Raw genomic sequence first — 23,355 nt, 5'->3', positions numbered from 1 at the left:
TCAGTGTGGTCCATGTGTGACATCTGGGGCGACATGGTGGGACGTTATCCTTGCTGGAAGTGCAGGGATGTGGGATAGCAGGCCCTCCACGGACCCCAGCCCCCTTCTCTCACATACTCTTGCTAGCTTGGGGGGGCTCCCTGTGCGAACAAGGCCACCATCCCTTTACTCTGTCAGCCTTTGCGCCCAGAACGGGTGGTGGGCGATTGAAAATGGGGATGATAGGGAAGGACTTACCATCCACAGTGTTGACTGGATGACAATGTGGGTTGTGAAGAAGATTCCGCACCTGTTCTTTGCAGGAGGGATGTCCTTCCCTTTTCTGATCCGCCACCCCACCCCCCGCCCGCCCGCCCCAGATGACCTGAATAACAAGTCAATGATGTTTCCCCTCTTCAAAACGAATATCCTACACTTTGGGCGGTGGGGGGGGGGTGGTGGCGGTGGAGAAAAGCATGGTAGAAATGGAAATGAGTGTTCTGGATAATGACATGTCAGAGTCTCCATATTGTGTGGATAGAGTAGAACCATTTCTAGTGAACGTTGGCGAATCCATGTGTCTTCATGTTTTGAATTTCTAAAGGAATGCACGTACGAACGTTTGAATAGGACAGAAATAGAAAGGAATGGGGCACCTGGGTGGCTCAGTGGGTTAAGCCTCTGCCTTTGGCTCAGGTCATGATCTCAGGGTCCTGGGATAGAGCCCCGCATCGGGCTCTCTGCTCAGCAGGAGCCTGCTTCCCCTCTCTCTGGCTGCCTCTCTGCCTACTTGTGATCTCTGTCTGTCAAATAATTAAATAAAATCTTAAAAAAAGAAAAGAAATAGAAAGGAATAGAAATCTTCTCACGTCTTCCATCCAGTCTCTCAATTTCCTTGGCCCTAAAATATGGCGATCCATTTCTGGGCTATCCATGCAAAGTCTCTCTCTCTCCTCCTCTCCATCCTTCCCTCCCACCTTGCCTGCCGAACAGCTACATTTTTCACAAACAGTTGGTACTAACACATTCTTCTCTCACCTTGATTTTTTGACAGTACAGCTTGAGGAATGTTCCACATCAGGACACGTGTATCAGCCTTGTCCTAATGACGTCCTGGTCCACTGAGTAGTTGCTCCGTCCTTAGGACCCGGCTCCTTGGCTGATAAACATTGTCTTTGTTCACGTGTTCTCGATACTATAAAAAATACATAGGTCTTGCAACAAATACCCCTGTATGTAGCTCTCTGATCCCAGGTGTGAGTCTGTCTCTAGCACAAACTTCCAGGAGCTGAATTACTAGCTCAAAGTGCACTTAAAATTTGTGTCGTCGTTGTGGTACTGCCCTCCAGAAAGACTGTACCTTCTGCCAAAAATGTGGCAGAACTCGCCAACTTAGAACATCTAACTGTTTGTCCGTCTGCCGGGTGAGCTGGGACAGGGAGCTCATTGCAGTTTACGCTCGCCTCTGAAAATGATGAGCAGTGTTGAACGCCTTTTCATAAATTTAAAAATAATTTGCGTTCCTTTTTCTTTGAACTGCCTGTTGCTGTCCTTTGCCCCAATGTTCTGTTGGTCTAAATTTTCTGAATAGTGGGAGTTTTAATGAGGACAATAAATTCAATACATTCCTTTAAAAAGAAATCAGTACATTTCTGTCACATGTATTACATAAACATCACTTCCCAGTTCAATTTAGCTTGATTGATTTTTATGTATGGAAATATTTTAAAAATGCACATAGATTTATCACCTGGTTTCCTCATAAGCTTTTATGTTTTATTTTTTCATTGCATTGAAGGCTTTAAAAAAAATTTTTTTAAGGATTTTATTTATTTATTTGACAGAGATCACAAGTAGGCAGAGAGGCAGGCAGAAGGGGGGGGGGAAGCAGGCTTCCCGCTGAGCAGAGAGCCCGATACGGAGCTCGATCCCAGGACCCTGAGATCATGACCTGAGCCGAAGGCAGCGGCTTAACCCACTGAGCCACCCAGGCGCCCCTAAAAAATTTTTTTTAAAAACGATTTTATTTATTTGCGATAGAGCGAGAGACAGAGCGTGAGCAGGGGCAGGGGAGTGGCAGGCAGAGGGAGAAGCAGACTCCCCGCTGAGCAGGAAGGCCGATACGGGACCCGATCCCAGGACCCCGGGATTGTGGCCTGACCCAAAAGCAGATGCTTAACTGACTGAGCCCCCCAGGTGTCCCTACGTGTAAAGTTTGTTCTTCTGGAAATGTTATGGTGGAGAGAGTGAGTTAGGGATCTCAGTTTTTTGCAGATGGCTAGTTGGCCCTGAGCCTTTCCATTGTGTGCTGCTCCTCTGGTTTGAAAGCCCACTTTTGTCATAAGCTGGTTTCACGAGTGCGTGGCGGTACTTATGGGTCTTTCCCACCCAACCGTCTACTTGTATGCCACTCTGGATCCTCTCTGGAGCTGTGACCTTGTGATGGTCTCACTGTGGAGGGGCTAGGCCCCCCACCCCTGTCGCCGTCCCCCTGCAGGTTTGTGGGTTTTTCTTGCTTGTCTACTTTTCTAGATGATGAGCTTTCTCTCACACAAAATCTCTCAGGATGTTTACAACAACTCTCCTTGTGTCAGGTATGAATTCAAGGGTGGGTTGACATTTTTATGACTTGGAGTTCTCTTTCCCAAAAATAGGTTACAAAATTCTTCATTATCCAAGGGCTCTTGTCCATCCCTCGGTATTACTTTATTGTTTTCTCCAAGAGAATTTTGTACGGTTCTCATTCTTTGGCACTTAAATGTCTTCTCTTCGTGGGCTATGTTTACAAATGAGAACTCCTCTTCCGTTCCATTTTCGCGTTATCGTTTGAACACAGGGAAACTGTTGACTTTCGCGGGTCACATCTGTATAAACCTCCTTACTCACTTCTTTCCTGGTGGGTCACAGGCTTCGTTTACCAAATTCTTTCCTTATTTGTAAGGATGTCTCGTTTTTTCATTCTCCTTATGAGGCATACGTCATTTGAAAATAACGACCTCGTCACCTCCTCTTAAAACATTTTTTTACAATGAATAACACAGATGACTTTATTAATTTTTGCTTCTCTGTGATCTGGCATCTCCTTTGGGAGTTTGATGATCATGTCATCATCTGGACCATTGTGTCCGCTTCTGGGAACTAATCACAGAACACTAATCCAGGAGCAGATTGGAGTTGGGCGAGGGGCTGAGCATGTTGGGGTGGGGCATGGCCCCAGGACTATCCCTAAGACCCCACCACAGAGCCTGGGTAGGAGCAAATAAATGAAACAGTTCATGGGGTATTAAGTGGGATGAGCAGAATAGGACACGGTCAGTCTGCACGAGATCCTGTCTACTCAAAGTGCAAGGGTCATAAAGGAAATCCGCAAGTGGTTAATTTTTAGTATGTCGGAAGGAGGGTGAGAGCAGAAAGACCAGGAGCTGCCTTGGGGAGACCCGGAGTGAGCCTTCCATGTCAAACCAAGTCAGCGGGGCGATTTCTGAGGCAGCTTCGGCCCCTCGTCTCTACAAATAATCCAACAAGATAATTACCTGACAAGTTATTGTTACAATAAAACAAGGAGGTGCTGTCAAGAGCCTTATATGATGTCAGTAATATTGGTGCCAGTTTCCCCCTCTTTTTAAATCCTTTTAACCTTGGGGCGCCTGGGTGGCTCAGTCATTAAGCATCTGCCTTCAGCTCAGGTCCTGATCCCAGCATTGTGGAATCAAGCCCCGCATCATGCTCCCTGCTCAGTGGGAAACCTGCTTCTCCCTCTCCCATTCCCCCTGCTTGGGTTCCTCTCTCGCCGTCTCTCTCTCTGTCAAATAAATAAAATCTTAAAAAAAACCATTTTAACCTTATTTCTTTCCCTGGCTTGACTGCACCAGTGATGTCCTCTAAAACAGCATAAGCAATAACAGAACAAGGTTCTTGCCTTTCTCCTGACCCTAACGGACACGCTTCCCGTTGGGCCCCTTGATGCATGGGGGTTGTTGTTCCCTTCGGTTCAGAGGTATCCGCTCATTCCTGTTTATCATGCTTTATCCTGTTAAGGAAAAATTCACCCATTTATAATTTATTAAGAGTCCTTTATTCAAAGTGTTGAGTTTATCCAAATCCCTCTTCAGTGAATCCTGCATCCCGTGATGTTTCTCCTCCCTCCACTCACGGTGGAAGGTGAGTGTTCTGCCCTCCTGACGCTGACTTCACACGTTTCTTCTTCTCCCCCCAGGGTTTGAGGTCTTGGCGTCTGCTTCCCATTACTGGCCGTTGGAAAATGTGGACGGGATCCATGAGCTTCAGGACACAACTGGAGGTAGACAGGGGTGGTGAGAGAACCCGAGGCCGCAGGGACGGGTGACACGGGGCTGGGGGGCCATCAGGGGACACAGACGTGGACAGCGTCCATTTGGAAGCCAGGAGATTAGCGGAGATTGGTGCCTGTTGGGGGTCTTCTCCCAATCACTGTTCACCCAAAGTATTTTACAGAAGCTTGATATATTTTTATCACAGAAGGACAGAACTTGTGATTCAAAATACCATTAATGTGTGTGCTTTCCTCCGATAACCTTAAAGCGAAAGCAGCTGTCGGAGGGCTGAAGCTACAGGTGGTGGGTCAGTCTGCCTACGGGTCTAGGTGTCCATTTTCTAGGTAGACAGACCTGCCAAACCAGGGGTGCATTTGAGCCGACTGCCGAGGGGCGTGACAACCGGCACAACTGTGCACGTCCGGGGGGTTGCTGTTTCCCTCGGCAGAGGTACCCCCACCGACCAGTCAGCTTCTGCACACATCACTGGCTACTACTTTGAAAAGACCGAACATCTCCCAAGATGCTCCCAACGTTCCCAAATCCCCGGAAAGCACAGTCTCTATCTGCCCGAATTCAGGCATTGGCCCCAAGGAGGAGCCCCACATGCCCCTGAGCACTGTCTCCCTTTCCAGTAAGAAACTTGTCCCCAGTATAAGTGGTTGGTGCTTCCGGATGCTTTCGCATTTCAATATCCATTTCCTCGCCATTCTTGATTATGTCGTAGGCAGCAAGGGCTTTGCCGCCGGCACAACACAGGCTCACGTCGGGTCTCTTCCAGTTCCGTGCAGTGGGGTTTTTAAAAAATCCGCACGCCACTGACGACGATGCTCTCCACACTGGCACGCCGGCGTCTTCCACACCCCTGGGACTTCACGTGCTGCCATAAATTACCGTCTAAGATTCTGAGACGTTTCCCTTAAAATTTGCAAACTGGGAAACATTCTAGCTGGGATCTGGGCCACCGGTGTCCCCAGAGTGGGGCCGTCAAGGAGTGGGACCTCTGGGTGGTGGAAGGGCCCACCAGTGCAAGACCAGCTCAGGAGCCCTCAGTGCCCCTCCTGCCTTTCCACTTGCACACGGCGAGCCAGTGCCCCACACGGAAGACCTGTCTGGAGCTCCGTGTTTTGTCCGAAAGGTCTGAGCCACGGGGATGTAAGCTCCCTGTGGAGGTCATTACACGACCAGATCGGGTTAAGAGGGACTGCTTTCCCCTCTGTTACAATCTCATCTCTCCTCCCAGGGCCTTTATTTTAAACCCTGTGAGGAAAGACCATCCCAGCAGTGGAAAGGCGCTATCAACGTGATTCCCAGTTTAGGATGCAGAAAGTCACCTTTTAGTCGTTATTTCAAACAGTAGCTCAGATAATGATATTCCTGTCCCAACCGCTCACCACAGCTCACTGTTGGGATCAAACCAGTGCCTTTGGGTGTCTCGAACACCTGTCCCTCAGGGAGTTCTCGTAAAGCCCTATGATTGCCAAGACCCAATTGGCTCTGGTTGAATTTTGTTGACCGATGTGCTAACTTCCCGGGAAACTCAGTGTGTTCACGCGTGTCCCAGAACACACGAAGGGTGCTGGTGTCCCTGCAGGCCGTTGACCCATCCTCACACAAGGATGCACACTGGCCCATTTCAGTTCCATCGCAGGTGTCTCCAGAAACAGAGAGTAGGGTCCGTCGGCACAGTCTGATGCCGGGGACCGTGGAATGGCTTTGGAAGCCATCTCGTGCTCCCGCAGTCGTGTTATCTGTCGCTGAACCCTCTGTTGTGTCCACGTGTCATGATATCATGCCATTGCCTCCATGCTGTGTCCTGGCTCGTCCATTGTCGTGACATCACCACATGAACCCTGTCGTCAAGGCTGCCGTGCGGCCGAGCTCGGCTCCGTATCTCTCACCTGAATATCTAAGGTCGTTGGATGTGGCAAACTGGAACCCGTGTTTGTGGCGACAGCCAGCAGCCGCGGCGCCCTGGCTCTGGGACTGGCAGGCCCCAATGGCGCCCAGTGCGCGGGAGGGCAGGGGTGGCGGGGAGGCGAGGTCGGGCGAGAAAATCCAAGGTGCTTGGCCATTGGGAAATGGCCGCTCGGTGCACGTCAGGTTGAGAGATATGCGGGTTCCATTGGTTGCTCATGTCACTCATGTGTTGTGCTTTTCTTTTTTGTTGTCCCACCCAGTGTTGCGAACCCACAACCTCACTGTGCTTCCTTCCCATAACTCTACCTTTGTTCGTACCAATGACTCTGCCTACTCAAATCTGTCTGCAACCGTAGGTGAGCACTTGTACCCTCCCGTCCCGTGTTCTGTCGCGTTGGGATCTGCAAGGAGTCTGGAGGCCAGTTCCATTGGGCTCTGTAGGAAAGCACTTCGTCTCGGCGGGTGATCAGGCCTCCAGTCCAAGACCCGGGGTGCTGGGAAGAAGCGCTTCACGTTAGGTCTGGACATAGTGCCCCTTCCCAACCGCAAGGCCTTGATGCTCGTAAGCATCAGTGACCAGGGTCTCCCGAGCCAGCTGCTGGTTTTCAGACCGAGACAGACACGAGATACTTTCTAAAAATAGAAATTGTTTGGATTTTTCAGTGGTGTATATTCTTTGAGGGGAGGAAAAGCAGACCCTTGGAATGGAAAATGGAAACGGATTTTAAGATGCCTCCACCCAAATTTGATCTCTTACAAACATTAAAATCAGCATGTCTTCTGCAGCTGGAGTTTTATTTAATTATTAGGAGCTGCCTTACCAAACACCCAGTGGAGTCAGGGTTAAATTATTATCTGACTTAATCACCTCCGAGCCCATATGTTTCCTATTTCTCCTACGCAGCTCAAAGCGGGAGGGAGAGCAGCTATGGTGGCGGCTCCCGGAGCAGTGTGGAAAGTCCGTTCGGATTATTCAGGCCTCGTGCCTTCTGCGTTTGGGGCAACACCTAATCTGATCGCTTTTTTCAGCTGTGAGGGGTCTGCCTTCCAAAATTAATCTTTGCAGTCCGACATCTTATTGAGGGGTTCATATGGCCCAGCTCAATCATGTAACTGCTAACTTAACTTTTACGATATGTTTAGTTTTGTGGTATATAGGCTCCCCAGCAATAAATGAGATATGCAAAAAAAAAATGAGTTTAGAACAGCGAGGAAGCGCATGGAGGCCCTTTGAGGGGCTCTCCCCCTTGACAGTGGCTGTTGGAAAAGTTGCACTGGGGCAGCCATCAGGCCCCAAGAGCTCAGCCAAGCGGCTGCGCATCCCGGGCTGTGTGACAGCTCAAGGGCAGTGGGTAAGTGTCCTTTCGACAGAGGAGATATCTGGGCGACTTTGACCCCAATGAACAATAAATGCCTAATCACACTTGGTTTTTATAGTCTTCACTTATCGGTCCTGTAAACCATTTACCCCACACTCACACCATCAGGGACGTTTGCCGTAGGAATGGGGCCAGACAGAGGGGTGGATGGAGCGGTGGGGGCCAACGGGGGCTCATGGCCACTGCGCCTGGACCTGGCAGGCCCCACCGGGATTCCCTCCCAGAGTCCAGACATGGATTCTTGCAGAATTGTAGGCTCCCAGTCTAGGATTAGGGACTTCCAAGGAGAGCTCACAGGTGGTACTTAGGTTCAAACATGTACCTAAGCCTTTCACTTACAAGATGGGTGAGAGGGGTTCTGGAAGCCTGTGGACGGAACTGAAATTCGGGACAGGAGGAGGCTGTCACCGCATCGCTCCTGGGAACCCAATCCCCAGCCAACGGATTAGAGTGTCGTTACTGTAGAGCACACAGTACGTGCTAATATAGTAGTCATTGATGACAAAATATTACTATGATCAATTTGTTGTGAAGTAGTCACGTTTTCTTGTTACAGGATTCTAACTTCACTAGGACTAGTTTAATATTAAATAGGAAGCATTAATGTTAATGTAGAGGGCACACAATATTATGGACATGAACAGTAGAGTGTAGGTTGTGTGTAAGTCTGACACTTGCTGACGCCCGATGTTGTCGCTCTTCTAATGTAGACATCATGGAGGGGAAGGTCAACAAGGGCATTTACTTCAAGGAGGAGAAAGGAGTAACCCTTCTCTACTACGGGAGGTACAGAGCTTCCTGCATCAGCAGCCCGGCGCAGTGTGACCCGGATGGTGAGTGACACGCCGCCTCCTCTGGGCGCCGGCGGGCGGGGACACCAGCTTGTGGCTGCAGAGTCTTTGCAGACACGAGGCAGTGGGTGGGAGGGGATGCAGGGGTGGTGGTGCAGGGGCCCAGGATTCTAACCTGAGATATGTCCTGGACACTGAGAAAGACGGAAGTACCGTCTGGTGGAGACGTGAGAGCAAACTATTTAATCTTGTAAAGAAAGAAAGAAAAAAAAAACAGAAATAGACGCGGTGATGTCACATGGGACTTGGCTGGGGCTGTGGCCTTTGTGGGAAGTAAATTGGTGGTGTGTCTCCCACCACGTTATTTCTGACTCTGGGATGTGGACAGTGGCCCTGGGCGGGGCCGGCCTGTGACACTCCTGCCCTGGGCAGGTTTCTTTCATTCCCCGAGCCTGGGGAGTGGTGGCGGGGGGCTGGGGTGGGCCACAGCAGGGGCTGCGGGCCCATGGCAGGAAGAGTGTCCTGGACAAAGCAGGTGTAGGCAGTGGAGGGGCCGGATGTGTCCTTGCCCTGTTCTCCCGTGGAAAGTGACCTGCTTTCCAGCATCAGAGGTCCCGACCGTGGCTATCTGGGCCACACTTCAGACCTCTCTGAAACGTTGTCTGACATCCGAATCAGCTTCAGGCCTTCAAGTTCTGCTACCCCACGCAGGATGAGAATGTTCTTTCGGGGGGGAGGAAAGAAACAGTGTAACACCAGCCTTTCTGAAAGCGAAGGCCTTTCGGACATCCAACGGCCTCAAAACAATGTTGTGATGAACTTGTCACACACAATTTTGGGGACATGGGACTTCATTCCAAGAAAAACAAACAAGTTTAACAGGGCAAAACACATGGTGGTGGTGGTGGTTGGAGGGGAGGGATATGTTTTGGAGTTTGCAGAACCCAGGATTTCGAGAAATGGTTTTGAGGTCCAAAACCACGGCCAGGTTTACAAACCCGGTGTTCGGGCCATCCGAACATAGTCAGACAGCACTATAAACACATCAGGCTTGTTTGTTTCTCTAAATGAAACACAGCCCTGGCTCAGCTGTGGCCACTAGGAGAGCCCGCGAGGCAGGAGGGCTGGGGGTGGGGCGCCAGGCCAAGGGGAGCGGCTTCTCTTGGGGGACAGGTCCTCCGCTGCTTTGGCTCTGTTGGGGGGGTGGTCTTAGGTCTTTCGAGAGCTGGGCTGCGTGGGTCCTGGAATTGTGATGATGGGGGGGGGGATGTCAGGGACACCAGCTCTCACAGGGGTCCCTGTGAGGGTACTGCGGGGGAGTCCGAGCCCTGGGAAGTTTCACCTGAACTCCGAGACCGCAGCCCCGGGGCTCTGGGCTGGCTCCAGCCTGTGGCCGCATTTGGCTTGGCAGGCGTGGAGTTCAAAGGTTTTGAACTAGCTGCCAACGTGGAAAAAGAAAAAACTTTCATTTAAATATATGGATTTCCAGTTTCTCTTGAGAAAGGAGCCCTTCTCCCCGCCAATGACTCTGGCTGGGCATGGCCTAGCACCCCCCCAGTGCCATGGACACTGTCGCCCTGGTCGTCACTGCCTCCCCAGCCCTCGCCACCATGGTGCTGGTGTGACACAGCACAGTGAGAGCGTGGGCTCCAGTCCCTGTCCTCGTCCCAACTGCCGTGACCTCAGGCAACCGCGTCACCTGAGTCTGTGTCTGTCAAACGGGTCAGGGATAATTTTTCCTCTCGAGGCTGCCATGAGGCCGGAAGGGGCCACTGGGGTGCTGGCAGGTGCAGCCCGTGGCCATGAGAGGTTCCTCGGCTATGGCCCCACGGGAACATTTGCAGACCTGGGCACCTGTCCTAACGAGAACCCCAGCTTGCCTGCTTGGAGGGCGATACCCCCACCTGTAAGGGGGCTAACTGACCATAAGGACCCAATGGTATTGATCGCTGACTATGTGATGATCACCAGACCAAGGTCGTTACTCGTATTAGCTCCTTTCATTTGCAAAAAGACTGGGACAAATGAGTGTGGGGTGGCAGCAGAGCCGGGAAGGCTGGCTTTGTGTCCCCTGTGACAGCGGCCTCTTGTGTGCTGGAGTTAGCCGGAGACGTTCAAACCGTGTGAATGTCTTTCCAGTAGGGCCAGACATTGGACCCGGGAAACCTCACGTCACCCTTGGCTCCCAGAGATGGGGCTGTTGTGAGGCTTCCTGCAGATTTGGATGGAGGTTGGCCCTTTCTCAGTCTGCAACCCTCTTCCCGGGAATGGGGAGTTGAGCACACATGACATCTGAGGACCATGGTGTGCGTGCCCCCGCGTGCACCCTGCACTCAGATAGGTGGCCTGCAGCCCGTGTGAGCGCGCATTTCTGGGGTCCAGATCAGCAAGATGAGCACAGGGAAGGTCTGCCCAGCGCTTTCCAGATTAACGTCCCTGCAGGGCACCGAGGGCGTGGGAGGAATTTGGGGGACGCCGGGCAGTGAAGGACAGTAAGGACTATGTGTTTATCTGAACAAACAGAAATGTGATTCCCTAGCCATGGTTTAGGAGGAGACATCAGTAAGTCACAAGCCTTAAAAGCAGGTGAACTAAGAAAAAGAAAAAGGCAGGCAGACTTCAAGAACGACGTCGGGAATGATGAGGATGGGGTGGTCAGATGTGAAGGGCACGGGGACCCTATGTGGGGTCTTTCCTGATCCACCCATCCCATCCTCCTCCACGTTTGTCTCTGTTTCTCTGGGATTTTTTGGTGGCGATAGTGGGCTCAGGAGTATAGCCCATTACTTGTATGAGAAAAACTAACATCAAAATGAACAGAGACATTCCCTGCTCCCTGTCCTCCCGGTCAACTATTTTTATAGTCCTTATTTCTAAACTCTCTTGTGGTCTCAATCCATGACTTGGGCTGATTTTATTTCAGGGTTGGTGGGGGAGGATGTTCTTAGGAGCAGAGTGGAAGTCTGAGCTTTTCAAAACGGCGTAAAGGGCGGGGAAGCTATGCCCCCCAGCCTGCGAGCGCCCCCCACCAGGCTGCCCGCTGCCCCTTCCTGCACCCACGCCTGCTCCCGCTGGGCCCGGGCTCCATCTGCTTCTGCCTTCTGCGTTTCTGCCGGCTCAAGTGGGGCTTCCCTCTTGCACGCGGGACCTCGTGGGGAAGCGTCTCATGGGCGCTGGGTGCAGACTGGGGAAGCTTTGACGGTCTTGGGAGGGAAGAAGGCATTCGGACGCCCAGCCGCTCCTGAACACAAACTTAAGGAAACACAGTCTGTGTTCCTGTAGGCCCAGGTGTCTGCCCTTCGTTCCCCACAAGCGGCGAGTGCACACGTGGGGAAGCTCAGCTCGGGGACGGACTCTTCCTGGAAGGTTCTGGCACCTGGTTTCCCCACCTGTAGACCTTGGGGGCTCGGCTCAGGTGTTCCCTCCAGACAGGTGAGTCCGTCTGCTGTGCTCCCGGGGCTCACTGCCCGCTCCTCTCCAGCTCAGGCACGGCAGGCAATGGCCGGTTCACCATCCTTCTTCCCTATGCGGGGGCAGCTCTGTGAGGCCAGGGACTGTCTGTCGTGGTCACTGCTGTATTTTTGGGGATGAAAACCAGCATCACAGATGCTTCCTACGTGTCACTGAGCCCAAGAGTCTAGTCAGTCTTTCCGATGCTTCCTTGCCTTCCGACGCTTCTCCGTCGCGTCTGTCCGGCTGCTCGCTGCTCGGAAAGGAGCCCCTTCCGTCCTTGTTCTCCTCTGACCTTTAGCAGTTGTCTCTGAGCTTGGGCCCAGTTCTCCTGGGTGCCTTCTGCCCATTACATCTGATGCCATTTCAACTCTGAGTCACGGTGGCTGCTGGCAGGAAAGACGGTCTTGCAGTTGTACCACCTGCTTCCCTTCGCTCCCCTGTCCGTGGGCCCCCGCGTTTTCCGCTCGTGCCCAGAAGTTCTTTTGCCTGTAAGCACTGGGAGGGCCGCTGAAACCGCGTGGCGGCAGCAGCGTTTCCTTCCCAGGCTTGAGGTGACTTCTCCCCCTTTGCGCGAGGTTACTGAATCCTGGAGGCTGCCAGCAAAATGCTGAGCTCTGTACAGGATGGAGTTTCAGGAAAGAAATTTCCAGAGGGGTCTGGTGGATGCAGGCTGGGCATGGATCCAGTCACCGTCTTCCCGGGACAGTCTGGGGTTACGGGGACGTCGGAGCCTGTGGAGTGGATGGTCCTCTGGGGAGTACTCACCTGTACGCTCACATTGCAGATGGGGAAACTGAGGCACAGAGGTGTGTGAGACCTGCCAGAGCAGCACGCTGGCTCGGGGCAGTGAGTCCAGAGTATCATTTAGAGGCCACAAGCAGCAGGGTCACTTGCAGAGACGGTTGAGGGTCAAAGTTCTCACGCTCCAGTCCAGGACGGACCTACTGAATCCAGATCTCCGTGGACAAGGTCCGGGAACCCGTACTTTTAGCGGGGATCTCCAGGTGATCCCCATGGATCCCGACCCCACACTGGCCGCGGCTGGCTATCCCACGAATGTGTTTTGTTTGTAGCATTAGGTGGGTCTAATCAGGGGTTTCTATAGTTTAATAAGCTTTCTAAACTGTTTTTAGCCAAATATCCCAGCTCAGGAAATTTGCAGAAACGGCCTCCCACAGGGCTTTAAATGTCTGTTTTTTAATTCATATCCAACTCCTGTATAGGAGACATTTCAGAAGTCAGATCTGTACTTTTGACTTCTCTTTGTAAAAATCAGAAAACGCAACCATAGTCCCGGGTGCACCCTGGAGGCAGGTGGCTGGGGTTGAGGGATGCCCTTCGGAGGGGTCGCACTGTTCTGACCTCCTGGGTCCCCGGTGCTCCCTCCCAGGCTGGCTGGTGCGCACCAACACCGCTCACACTGTCGCTCTCTGGAAGGGGTGGTGATTGGGAGGCGGCGGAGTGGAAGGGATTGCTATGGTGCCCGGTGTGTAAAGAAGCAGCTAGAGAGAGCCTCTTGTCTGTGCGGGGGCAGAAGCCAGTATCTGGCCTGGAAAAGGCTTGCTCTGAGGAGCAGCGTGCTGTGTGTTGAAAGCCCACAGCCCGAGCTCCCTTTGTGAAGCCACCTGGCTTTCTCGCTCATGGCTGGTGTCTTCCTGGCCGGATGGGCTTTAGCGTCTGCGGGCTCTGTCGTGCATGGTGGAGTCCAAGAGACACTGTCCCATTGTGTCTCTGCTCTGTCTTTCCTGTGTCCCATACATTGCACGTTCTCCTACCCTTTCAAACCCAGATATGCCTGAGGATGGAAATCCCCATCCGTCACCCAGGGTCGGTGGTCCTTTCTCTGCCACTATGACCTCTGGCTCTTCTTCTCTCTATGTTTTTGTTCCTCATGGTGTTATCTCTCTCATGTTCTTTGGCTGTTACTTCTTGTCTTCTAATTACAGACCTGGAAACAATTAAATAAAAGCCCTGAGGATATAGTATCGAGGTTTCACTATCCTCACGGCCTCTTGGAGCCAAGTTGAAGTCAGATGTCGTGAAGGAAGACACTGTACTCTGGGCCACGGAGTCGATACCTGTTCACGTCCCACCTTGGGGGAAAGACCTGCTGTGTTCATGGATGACCACACGTAGCCATACTCTTCCTCCTCGGTAGTTCCATGTTTCTTAGGATGAATAAGAACATCTTATGAGCTCTTCTCTTTGTGTCTTCTGGCACGTGGGTGTCCACAATATGGAGAATGGACAACAGCAGGTCGCTTGGAAATCATACCAGGGAAGCTTGCCAGACAGACATGATTCTATCGCCACAGTCCTGATGTGGGCAGAAAGGCGGGGTGCCGATGCCCAGAGCTCAGCTCACCTGACGCAGACAACCCAGCCAGTGTGGCGACAGGTGGGATGGTGTCCACACTAGACAACCATCCAGGGCAGAATCACTCACTTTAACTGGTTTGAGTTGGATGATGCAATTATCTACCTTTCCGGTAATGGTGGAATATTTCTTAAGATCAGTGATCCTTAAGTTTTACTCACTTTTGAACCACTTGTATAATTTTTATTCAATATGTGTTTATTACCGGAACTATTATCGTACTTAGTGTTTTTCTTTAAATTTCATCCCCTTGGATGGAATTGGAAAAGAAACGATGTCCCTCCCACAAATTGAAAACCAGTAATGATTCCCGTGTTACCGACTTCTACTTGGGGGACCAGTGCCCACCGAGGGCTCCGCATTTGAGACGCGGTATTTCTTTGCTGAATGGGGATCGCGAGCGTGACTTACACGCAGATAGGTTTTCTCCTTGTCGCTGTCAGAAGAGCAGACAACTGAGGAGGAAGTGGCCCCTTGTGCTGTAATTCGTGTCATGTCAAGGCGCATCTCTGTGCCTAACTCTCTCAGAGCAGGTGTCTAGGACCCTAGGTTGTAGAATTACCAACTCTCAAAAATACGGAGGTAGAAAATATCATCGTCGCCAGCACTATGCTGACTGTGGGGACGGAGATTACATTTTAGCGTCTTAGGAGATGAGGGTTTGGGACCGGAGGTGGCAAGCTTGCTGGTCGACCGTCCCCAGGTGTCTGGAGCTTTGCTCGGGGGATCCACAAAGCCCACACTCGCCTTGTCACTCTGCTCCCGGCCTGTGCTCTGTGGAAGCACTTGGTGGGTGTTTCCCCTCGGAGCCCTGCACGCCCAGATCTTCTCCTGCACAGCTGCCGCGCTGCCGGAAACCCACTGAGAACCCAGTCGCTGGGGGGGCCCCTTGCCAGCCTCTATTCACGCAGTAAATAAAGGACCCAGGGCCCCAGTTCTGGGAGAACGTGCAATGTGCCTGCCTGGTATGTGTGTCAGATGGCACCAGCCAGCTCAGACTGAAGGCCTTCCCGACCCTGCACAGGCTCTTTCTCTTTCTAAAGACCTTTCCAGTTGGAGGGGACGGTGGACGAACATGCAGTGTAAAATGTCACCCTTCACCCACGTTGCTGGTGTGATTAGCGAGGGGCCTCGACGGTCCCGGATCGTGTGTGGGCCACAGTGAACACAGGGGTCCTCCAAGGGCGCAGGAGGGGGAGGCCAAGAGAGACAATCACAGCTGGCTTGAGTGGGGAGCGAGGGGCTCGAGGCAAGGGATGCAGGCGCCTCCAGAAGCGGAAAAGGGAAGGAACACGTCTTCCCCTGGGGCTTCTGGAGGGAGGACGGCCATGCCAACACCTTGTGTTTACCCTGTGAGACTCTCGCCTCCGGAACTGGACGAGCGTCCACGCGTGCTGTTACGAGGCCGTCGGGTGCTGATGATTCACTGCAGCTACGGCAGACACCTGGGCCGCGTCCCTGCCTCCGCTTTCCCTCCGAAGCTCACGGCACTCAGAGGCCCACGCACGCAGCTCCCCCTTCTCCGCTTCTCTTCCCCTCCCCCACCACGCGCTGCCCCAAACCCAGGGTAGTGGGGTCCTTCCACACCCCACGGTCCCTCCCCTGTCGGAGCACGCCCCTTCCTTCAGATCTCAGTTCCCAAGTGACCTGCTCTGCTCTGGGAAGCCGCTCCTGGTCTTCAGGTCAGAGGCCCCCGGGGTCCCTTCTTGACACCGAGTCCAGGGGTCCCTCCGGAGAGCCCTGTGTGACTGTGTTCTGAGTCTGTCTGTCCCTGGGCCTGCACGGCGGTGATGGCAGCAGCCCAGCGACCCTGCGGGTCTGCGCGCCCGTCTATCTGCGGCCCCTCGCCCCCCATAAACAACCGCGGGATGAAGGAAGCAAACAGGGAGGGTACCGCAGTGTCCTGAACTTGGTGCCCCTGCATTCGTGGGCTGGAGCTTCTCTGTCATAGGATGGCTTTGGAAGCGGGCGTCTGCAGGTGACAGGGCTGGGGGAGGTGAGAAACCGTTGACCGCCCGGTCTGCATATTCTGCCGCAGCTGCGGGACGGGTCTTCTCCGAGCCCTGAGCTTGGCGCTGAGTTGAAGCTGGTGCCCCTGGACGTGAACGCTGTTTCCCATTCCAGAACATTCTTGAGCCTGTCCCTCAGGCTCAGGTAACTGTCCTGCGGACTCATTCCCGGCAGGCTGCTCTCCACCGTGTCATGGTCTCAATGGGCAGTGGCCGCCTCCAGCTGGACCCAAGTACCTTCGTAAGCAGGAGAGGAGGGAGGGTCGGCAGGCGCCGCTCTGGGACCCTCCCTGAACCCTCAACCCAACATGTCAGGAAGGAGGGAAGGAGGCGTGTGTACCTCCTTGTGGGGCCTCTGGGGGGACAGTGGGGTCAGCTGAGTCATCATAAGCGATAGAAACTCACCTCGATCAGACTTAAGCAGAAGGGGGGGATCTACTGGCTCATGCACGAGGGGCTTCGGGTAAGACTGTTGGGTCAGCTCTCGCTGTGCAGTGCGGAACGCTGGCTGGGGTCGCGTCTCCCAGTCCCGCAGGCTGGCTGGGCTCAGCGGGCCCTTCTCAGTCCTGGCGTCACAGCTGCAGTCAGGGAGCGGCCAGGCCTGGGGTCCCCCGCAGGCTCCCTCCCTCTCGCCCTGGCGCCTCTGTGCTCGCGTGTGTGGCCCGGACTTCCGCGCCGGCTCAGAGCTCAAGAGGGAGAGTAGAAGCTGCAGGACAGGGAGTGCAGCTGGGGCTGGGCCAGGGGTCACTTCTGCTGTCCCCTCTGTGTCGAGTCAGGCCCGGGGCAGGTGGGGAACTTGGCTCTGAGGATTGGTGGGTAAGGGGGGGCGGGTCACATGACCCGGAAGCAGGTGGGATGGGACATATTGCAGCTGCTTTGGAACACTCTGTGTCAGGCTGAGCGCAGGTGTTCAGACTCTGCAGAACACACACGTCCCGCGCTCGGAATCCTCTAGAAGGCACCCGGGTGTGAGACTGCTGGTCCAGACCCTGGGCCCAGCAGTGACTCTGATGGATGCCGCCCGGAGATCACCCGGGGTGTGTGGGAGGTGCCACCCAGACTGGAGGACACCGGGGTGGGCAGGATGACTCGGCTCTCCCAGGGCACACAGAGGTGCAGCTTCTGGGCGAGGGCACCTGGATGCCATGCCAGCCACAAGGCCTACAGGTGGCTGCACCCTCTACGCTCACAGCTGCTTGGGTCCACTTTGAACCACCGGCGTATGGGACACCGTACTGAGTCCCTGGGCCTGGGTAGGGCTGCTCTTCTACCTGGGAAGTCCCCCTGCCCCACCCCTGCCAGCTGCCCTCCCGCCCACTACAAAGCAGCAGAGAGGACAGTGTGTTCACCAAGACTTCCTCGCTTGGCCTGGGGCTTTGCTGTGTGTTCTTTTCTTGCTGCAGTTCTCAAGGAGCTTTGTAGTTTAATTCCAGGAGCGTGTGCTCTCCGAAACACGGGCGGTCTCCGGGACAGAGTGGAATGGAGCAGTAATTACCGCAGCCCGCCTGCCCAGTTCCAGTCCTGCCTGCCGCCTGCTGTGTGGCCTCTCTGTGCCTCGGTTTTCCCACCTGTAAAATGGGGACACCGATCACACCTGCTTCACAGGGTTGTTGGAAAGGTTAAAAATTAATACGAGTGCGAGTCTTAGAGCAGTCCTCCTTGCTCCTGGGAATTTCCCACTAAATGCTGGTGATGGTGCCTGCCTTTATCGGGTGTTCTCCCATAGTAAGGACGTGAATTCCTTGACTGTCAGATGTATCACACAAAGCTTTTTTCCCCCTGGATTGCCAGTTGCCCTTTGACGTTGTTACGGTAAATTATTTGCCTTGCAGAATTTTGTATTTCTGCACTCAATTGCATCCGTCTCTTCTTGCCGCATCTGGACGATGTTTTTCTTTTCTTTTTCTGCGTCTTGTTGAGAAAGACCTCTCTTCATTTTTTCTTTCTGGATAGACTCAGATTTAATGCTCATAGGAAGAAAGAAGTGGGGAACCAACTTGTCAGTCATCACACTCACTTCTTTTCCCTTCCGCTGTTTCTTCGCTGTGTTGATGGCCTGTGCACCTGCGGCCGCACTCCTGGGGGCTGCTGGCCTTCAAGGCTCCTTGTGAGCTCCTGAGACTCTGGGAAGATGTGAATAGATGTTTCAGGAAAAAGCTATTCCCCAGGTAGGAGTGATTATTGTGCAGGTTACGTGGGCAAAAACGAAATGCTCGTTTACAGGCAGTGTCCACCCTTAACTAATGCCAAACCGACTGCCTTCTTTTTCTTTTACTTCCTGGACAGAAAGACATTTGGCCAAGATGGGATTGAATAAAAGGAATTTCTAAACGCAACAAAATACTTGGAAAAAATTAACTTCCATGAACCCTCCGGGAATTCGTTTCATAACCAAAATTGTGAAATGCATGTGTTCACTTCCTGGGGAAACGGGTTGTTTCTGAGAGCGGGGAGGCTCGGCGGCAGGGTCACGGTTCGCACTGGGCTCTGGTCCCAGGGTGCCAGGTGGGCAGGGGCGGCTGGGTCCTGTGCCGGCAGCAGGCTCCGGGGAGGGTCCCGGGACCCCTGCCACCTCTGAGCAGCCTTCCATCGCCAGTCCTGTCCTTCAGGGAACTTGGGGGGCTCTCTACTTTCCTCGGGAGCCCTAAGCACACGCCCCTCTGAGGTGGGGTTGTACTCTAGCTTCTCAGAGGTCAAGAAAGGTCCAGGCCTCTGCCAATGATTTTGAAGTTCCTCTTATATTAAAGAAAAAAATGGAGAAATTCCAATCTGGGGTTATTAAATTATGCTTTTCTACATGCTTCTCATGAACGAAATTAGGGCTTGGAGCCCACAAAACATGATACAGTCTGATCGTCACAAGACAACAGTTTGTAACAGATGCGTCAGTCCATAAGGTGTCACAGTAGAGGTGGTTGGTTCTGTGTGATGGCACGTGTCAGCTGATTTGGGGACTCAGGCTGTGTCCATGATCTCATTTGAGGATAAGACCTGAAGTCCAAGTTTGGTGCCGTTTGTATACACAAGGCCCAGGGCGAAGGGCCCTCCACCGTCTTCAACCCCCAAGTCTCGGGCTGGTTTTGATCAACTCTGGGCACCGTCCTCTCCCACGTGGGCCAGACTGGGCGGGGTGGGGCCGCCGGGATGATCTCCAGCTCCCACGTGAGGTTCCCCCAGGTTGCTAGGGCAGCACTCATCCACGTGCGCGCTCTCTGTCTGTTTCTCATGCGTGTACACATGCACACACACAGACTTCACTCAGATGCAAGGAAAGGGTAAACTTCACGGCAGTGAGCCCAGCAGGAATAGAAGCGGTTAGAGGTCGGGAAGGCGGTGATGGGCAGCCTGACATGCAGAGGAGCCTCTGGCCAGCTCCGGTCCCTGTGTCTCCTCCCCGAGGAGCCCGGCACCCAGGCCTGCGAGGAGACTGTGGGACAGGGTCTTCGCTGCCCCCTCTGTGACTCTGTTGGAAATTACTCTCCTAAATGTCAAAACCCTTAAAAGCGGTCCCCGCCTTTGACTGGAAGTTCCCCACTAGGACCTTATCCTAAAGGATAGAATCTGACACGTACCCAGAGGTTGAGCTTCTGGTTCTGCCTGAAGAGTGAGAAGTTGAAGGAGCCCGAGCTGCCCCGATTTAGAATGTGACGCCATGCAGACACGCTGCACGATGGTGTGCGGGTGTGTTTACGGACCTTGGAGGAAGTTGGTGATGCAAGAAGTGTTTTAGGATGTGGTCTATAAGCCCGTGTGCATGGGCTGGTTCCTTTCTTTGTAAAATATGCTTGCAGGAAAGGCTGTAGCAGGAGTTGCCATAAAGATGCTTCTGGACCAAGAGGAGGAGCGAGCATAGGACGGTGCCGGTTATCGGTGTCTGTGAAGTTGGCGATCACTAGGTTTAGCTCGGATGGGAGCTCGATGCTGGTCTGGTGACCTGGGACAAACAGGCCTTAGTGTCTTCATTTACATAGGTGGAATGATGACGGGGTTGCCATGATGTTGAAAGAGATAATTCGCTCAGAACCCTTGGGAAAGTGTCCAGCCCTTGGTGAGCTTTTCATAAATGTGGCCTGTTGTCATTGCCCGTGTCTCCTGAATTGAACACGTGTTGTCTCTAGAAGGGGAAAAAAGGCTTTTCACATGGAGAGTAAGGGGCAGAGAGAACCACCTGCTTCTGGGGAAGGGTCCCTTCTGCTGTCCGTCAGTCCTGACCCTGTCCCCTTCCTTCCCTCAGGGGTCACGTTTTCTTTCTTCTGGAAGACACAAGGAGAGACGTCCAGACCGACCCCTTTTGCTTATGGGGGACAGGTCATTTCCGACGGCTTCAGAGTCTGCTCCAGCGGCGGCAAGGGCTCCGTGGAGCTGTACACGCGAGAGAATGCCATGACCTGGGAGGCCACCTTCAGTCCGCCAGGTAAGGGCCCGGCCTGGCCTCGGCACTCAGGGCTTGCCGGGGGAGATGGACCGGAGAGGACCGTGTCCTACAGCCAGGTGCCTGTGCTCCCTCCACCCCCGCTGTGTGCCTGCCTCGGGTTGCCTGATGCGTGGCCTCTGCTGCCGTGTCCTAGAGGGAAGGTGCTGTTGGGACGTGCCCTGCGTGGCCCAGGGATGTGAAACGCAGTAGTGGACACCAGGTGCTTAGCATGATGGCCACTGTTTCTAGTTCTCCCTCCCTCCCTCCCTCCCATTCCCTCCTTTCTCTCTCCTTCCCTTCTCTTCCCCTTCTCCTCTCCTCTCCTCTCCCTCATTGTCCCCCTCCTCTCCCCCTGCTGCCTCTTTCTTCTTCTCCTGCTCCCCCTCCTTCCCATGCCCCCCCCAAGTGGTATAGACTTGGCAATATTTAGAATATGCTATGAAAATTTTTTGGAACAGAGGCTGAAGACTGAGGGAGGAAGGGTGATCTGGAGGAGAGGACTGGGAGTGGTGGGGAGGGGTGCTCTGGGACAAGTGTGGGGCAGCAGGCGGCTGTGTAGACACTGGGGGTTTTGCAGGTGGGTGTTGTGGGGTCTTCCTGGCTCTGTCTGGAGATTCCTGTGTTCTCTTTGGCATGAGATCGGGTTGTGCACTGGGCACGAGTCAGAGGCCTGGGGCAGGAAGATGGGGGAGCAGAGGGTCTGACTTGGAAAGTGGACTTGGGAGAGAAGTATTGGGGTAACGTTGAGGGGGAGCCCAGTCCGGGCCGGGCACTAGGAGGGAAGCACGGAGTGGGAGGTGGGAAGAACGAAGGCCTCCAGCAGGAAATGATATCTCTGAGAGATTCAAGGACAATTCATTTTCTGGCCCATTTAAAGAGGCTGTGTGTCCCAGTTGTTTAAGACATGGACGACACCGGAGCCGAAGTGGCTGGGTCGAACCCTCCTCTGCACCCGCCACCTGTGTGAGCCGGGAGCCTTACTCGTTCTCCCCAAGCCTGACTCTCCACCTCGCCTCTGCAAGAGCGCTAGGAGAATCGTGCCTATTTGCTTTCTCTGATCCCAGGCCAGAAAGACTCTTGGCCCCCTCCCCCACACAGAACGGCCTGTACCTCATTCATGGCACTTATCATGTTCTATCCAAGTCAGGTTCTTCTGCAAGAGTCTTATCTCCGTGTTCCTTGGGGCTGACACATCATGGGGCATCTGGTAGGTTTCCTCAACATGTCCTAAGGTAAAGTCTACCGAACTCTGTTTTCCCACCCAGGGAAATGGGAAGAATTGTAAACATTTCTGCCTGGAGACACACTCTCTGTTCACTGAAGAAATCTGTTATTCTTGCTTTAAACTCAAAGGCAATAAATAATACTTTGGACCCATTTAGGACCCAAGTGCTCTCCAGAGACTCAGGATTAGGAAGCGGCCCAACCCTAGGAAAGGGCCTGAGTAATTGCTGGGTGGTGATGGACTGGTTGACTGATAGAAATTTATCTTTTTATTTTTATTTATTTATTTATTTTAAAAGATTTTATTTGTTTATTTGACAGAGATCACAAGTAGGCAGAGAGGCAGGCGGAGAGAGTGGGGGGAAGCAGGCTCCCTGCTGAGCAGAGAGCCCGATGTGGAGCTTGATCCCAGGACCCCGGGATCATGACCTGAGCCAAAGGCAGAGGCTTAACCCACTGAGCCATCTAGCTGCCCCAGAACTTTATCTTCTTAAAAAATTATTTTATTTTTCATCATGATAAGTGTACTTTTTAATCCCCACCCACCCAACCCCCAACCCCTTCCCCTCTGGTAACCACTCATCTGTTCTCTATAGTTAAGAGTTTGTTTTTTGGTTCGTCTCTTTTCATTTTGTCTCACAAATCCCACGTGAGTGAGATCCTACAGTATTTGTCTTTCTCTGACTTGTTTCCCTTAGCATTAGATTCCCTAGCTCCAGCCCTGTCATTGCAAGAGGCAAGATTTCACGTTTTTTATGGCTGAGGAATATTCTGTCATATGTACCCACCACGTCTGCTTTCTCCGCTCAGTCCATGGACACACGAGCTGCTTCTGTGGTTAGGCTGTTGTAGACGATGCTGCCATCAGCAAGGCTGCATGTAGCCCTTTGAATTCATATCTTTGTATTCTTCGGGTAAATACCCAGTAGTGCGATTGCTGGATCGTAGGGTAGCTCTATTTTCAAGTATCTGAGGAACCTCCATGCTGTTTTCCAGAGTCGCTGCACCAGCTTGCGTTCCCACCAACAGTGTAGGAGGGCTCCCCTTTCTCCGTGTCCTCACCAACACCTGTCGTTCCCTGTGTTGCTGATTTTAGCCATTCTGACTGGTGTGAGGTGGGATCTCACTGTGGCTCTGATTTGCATTTCCCTGATGATGAGCGATGTTGCACATCTCTCATGTGTCTGTTGGCCATCTGAATGCCTTCTCTGGAGAAGTGATGGTTCATATCTTCTGTCCATCTTTAAAAATTGGATTATTTATTTTGGTTGTTGAGTTGTATCAGTTCTTTATATACTTTGGGTACTAACCCTTTATTGGATATGTCGTTTGCAATTATCATCTCCCATTCCATACTCTGCCTTTTGGTTTTGTTAGAGGTCTCCTGTGCCATGCAGAAGCTTTTATTCTGGTGATGTTCCAGTAGCTAATTGCTGGGTGACTTAAGGTGATGCCTGGCTCACGGTGGCACACACCCTTTGAAAGGCTGCCCTGCTCCTTCCAGAAGCAAGCCCATG

General features: G+C 53.0%; 1 protein-coding gene across 2 annotated transcripts in view; it reads left to right on the top strand.

Annotated features, from left to right (window-relative positions):
- The window catches only part of LOC111156409 (adhesion G protein-coupled receptor D1), a 123,497-nt gene that overhangs the window by 5,642 nt on the left and 94,500 nt on the right, over positions 1-23,355 (top strand). Inside the window, exons 3-6 of one of the 2 annotated variants that reach the window (XM_022517284.1) lie at positions 4,196-4,279; positions 6,452-6,547; positions 8,281-8,403; positions 20,435-20,614. In XM_022517284.1, the coding sequence (XP_022372992.1) occupies positions 4,196-4,279; positions 6,452-6,547; positions 8,281-8,403; positions 20,435-20,614 (483 nt within the window). The remainder of the gene's footprint in view (positions 1-4,195; positions 4,280-6,451; positions 6,548-8,280; positions 8,404-20,434; positions 20,615-23,355) is intronic. The other variant, XM_022517285.1, reaches the window with a different exon arrangement.

Source organism: Enhydra lutris, unplaced genomic scaffold, assembly GCF_002288905.1.
Source record: "Enhydra lutris kenyoni isolate GAN:26980312 unplaced genomic scaffold, ASM228890v2 scaffoldscaffold46, whole genome shotgun sequence".
Classification (NCBI taxonomy): Eukaryota; Metazoa; Chordata; class Mammalia; order Carnivora; family Mustelidae; genus Enhydra; species Enhydra lutris.
Note: the sequence above shows the minus strand (reverse complement) of the source record. Positions and strands in the feature narration are given on the sequence as shown.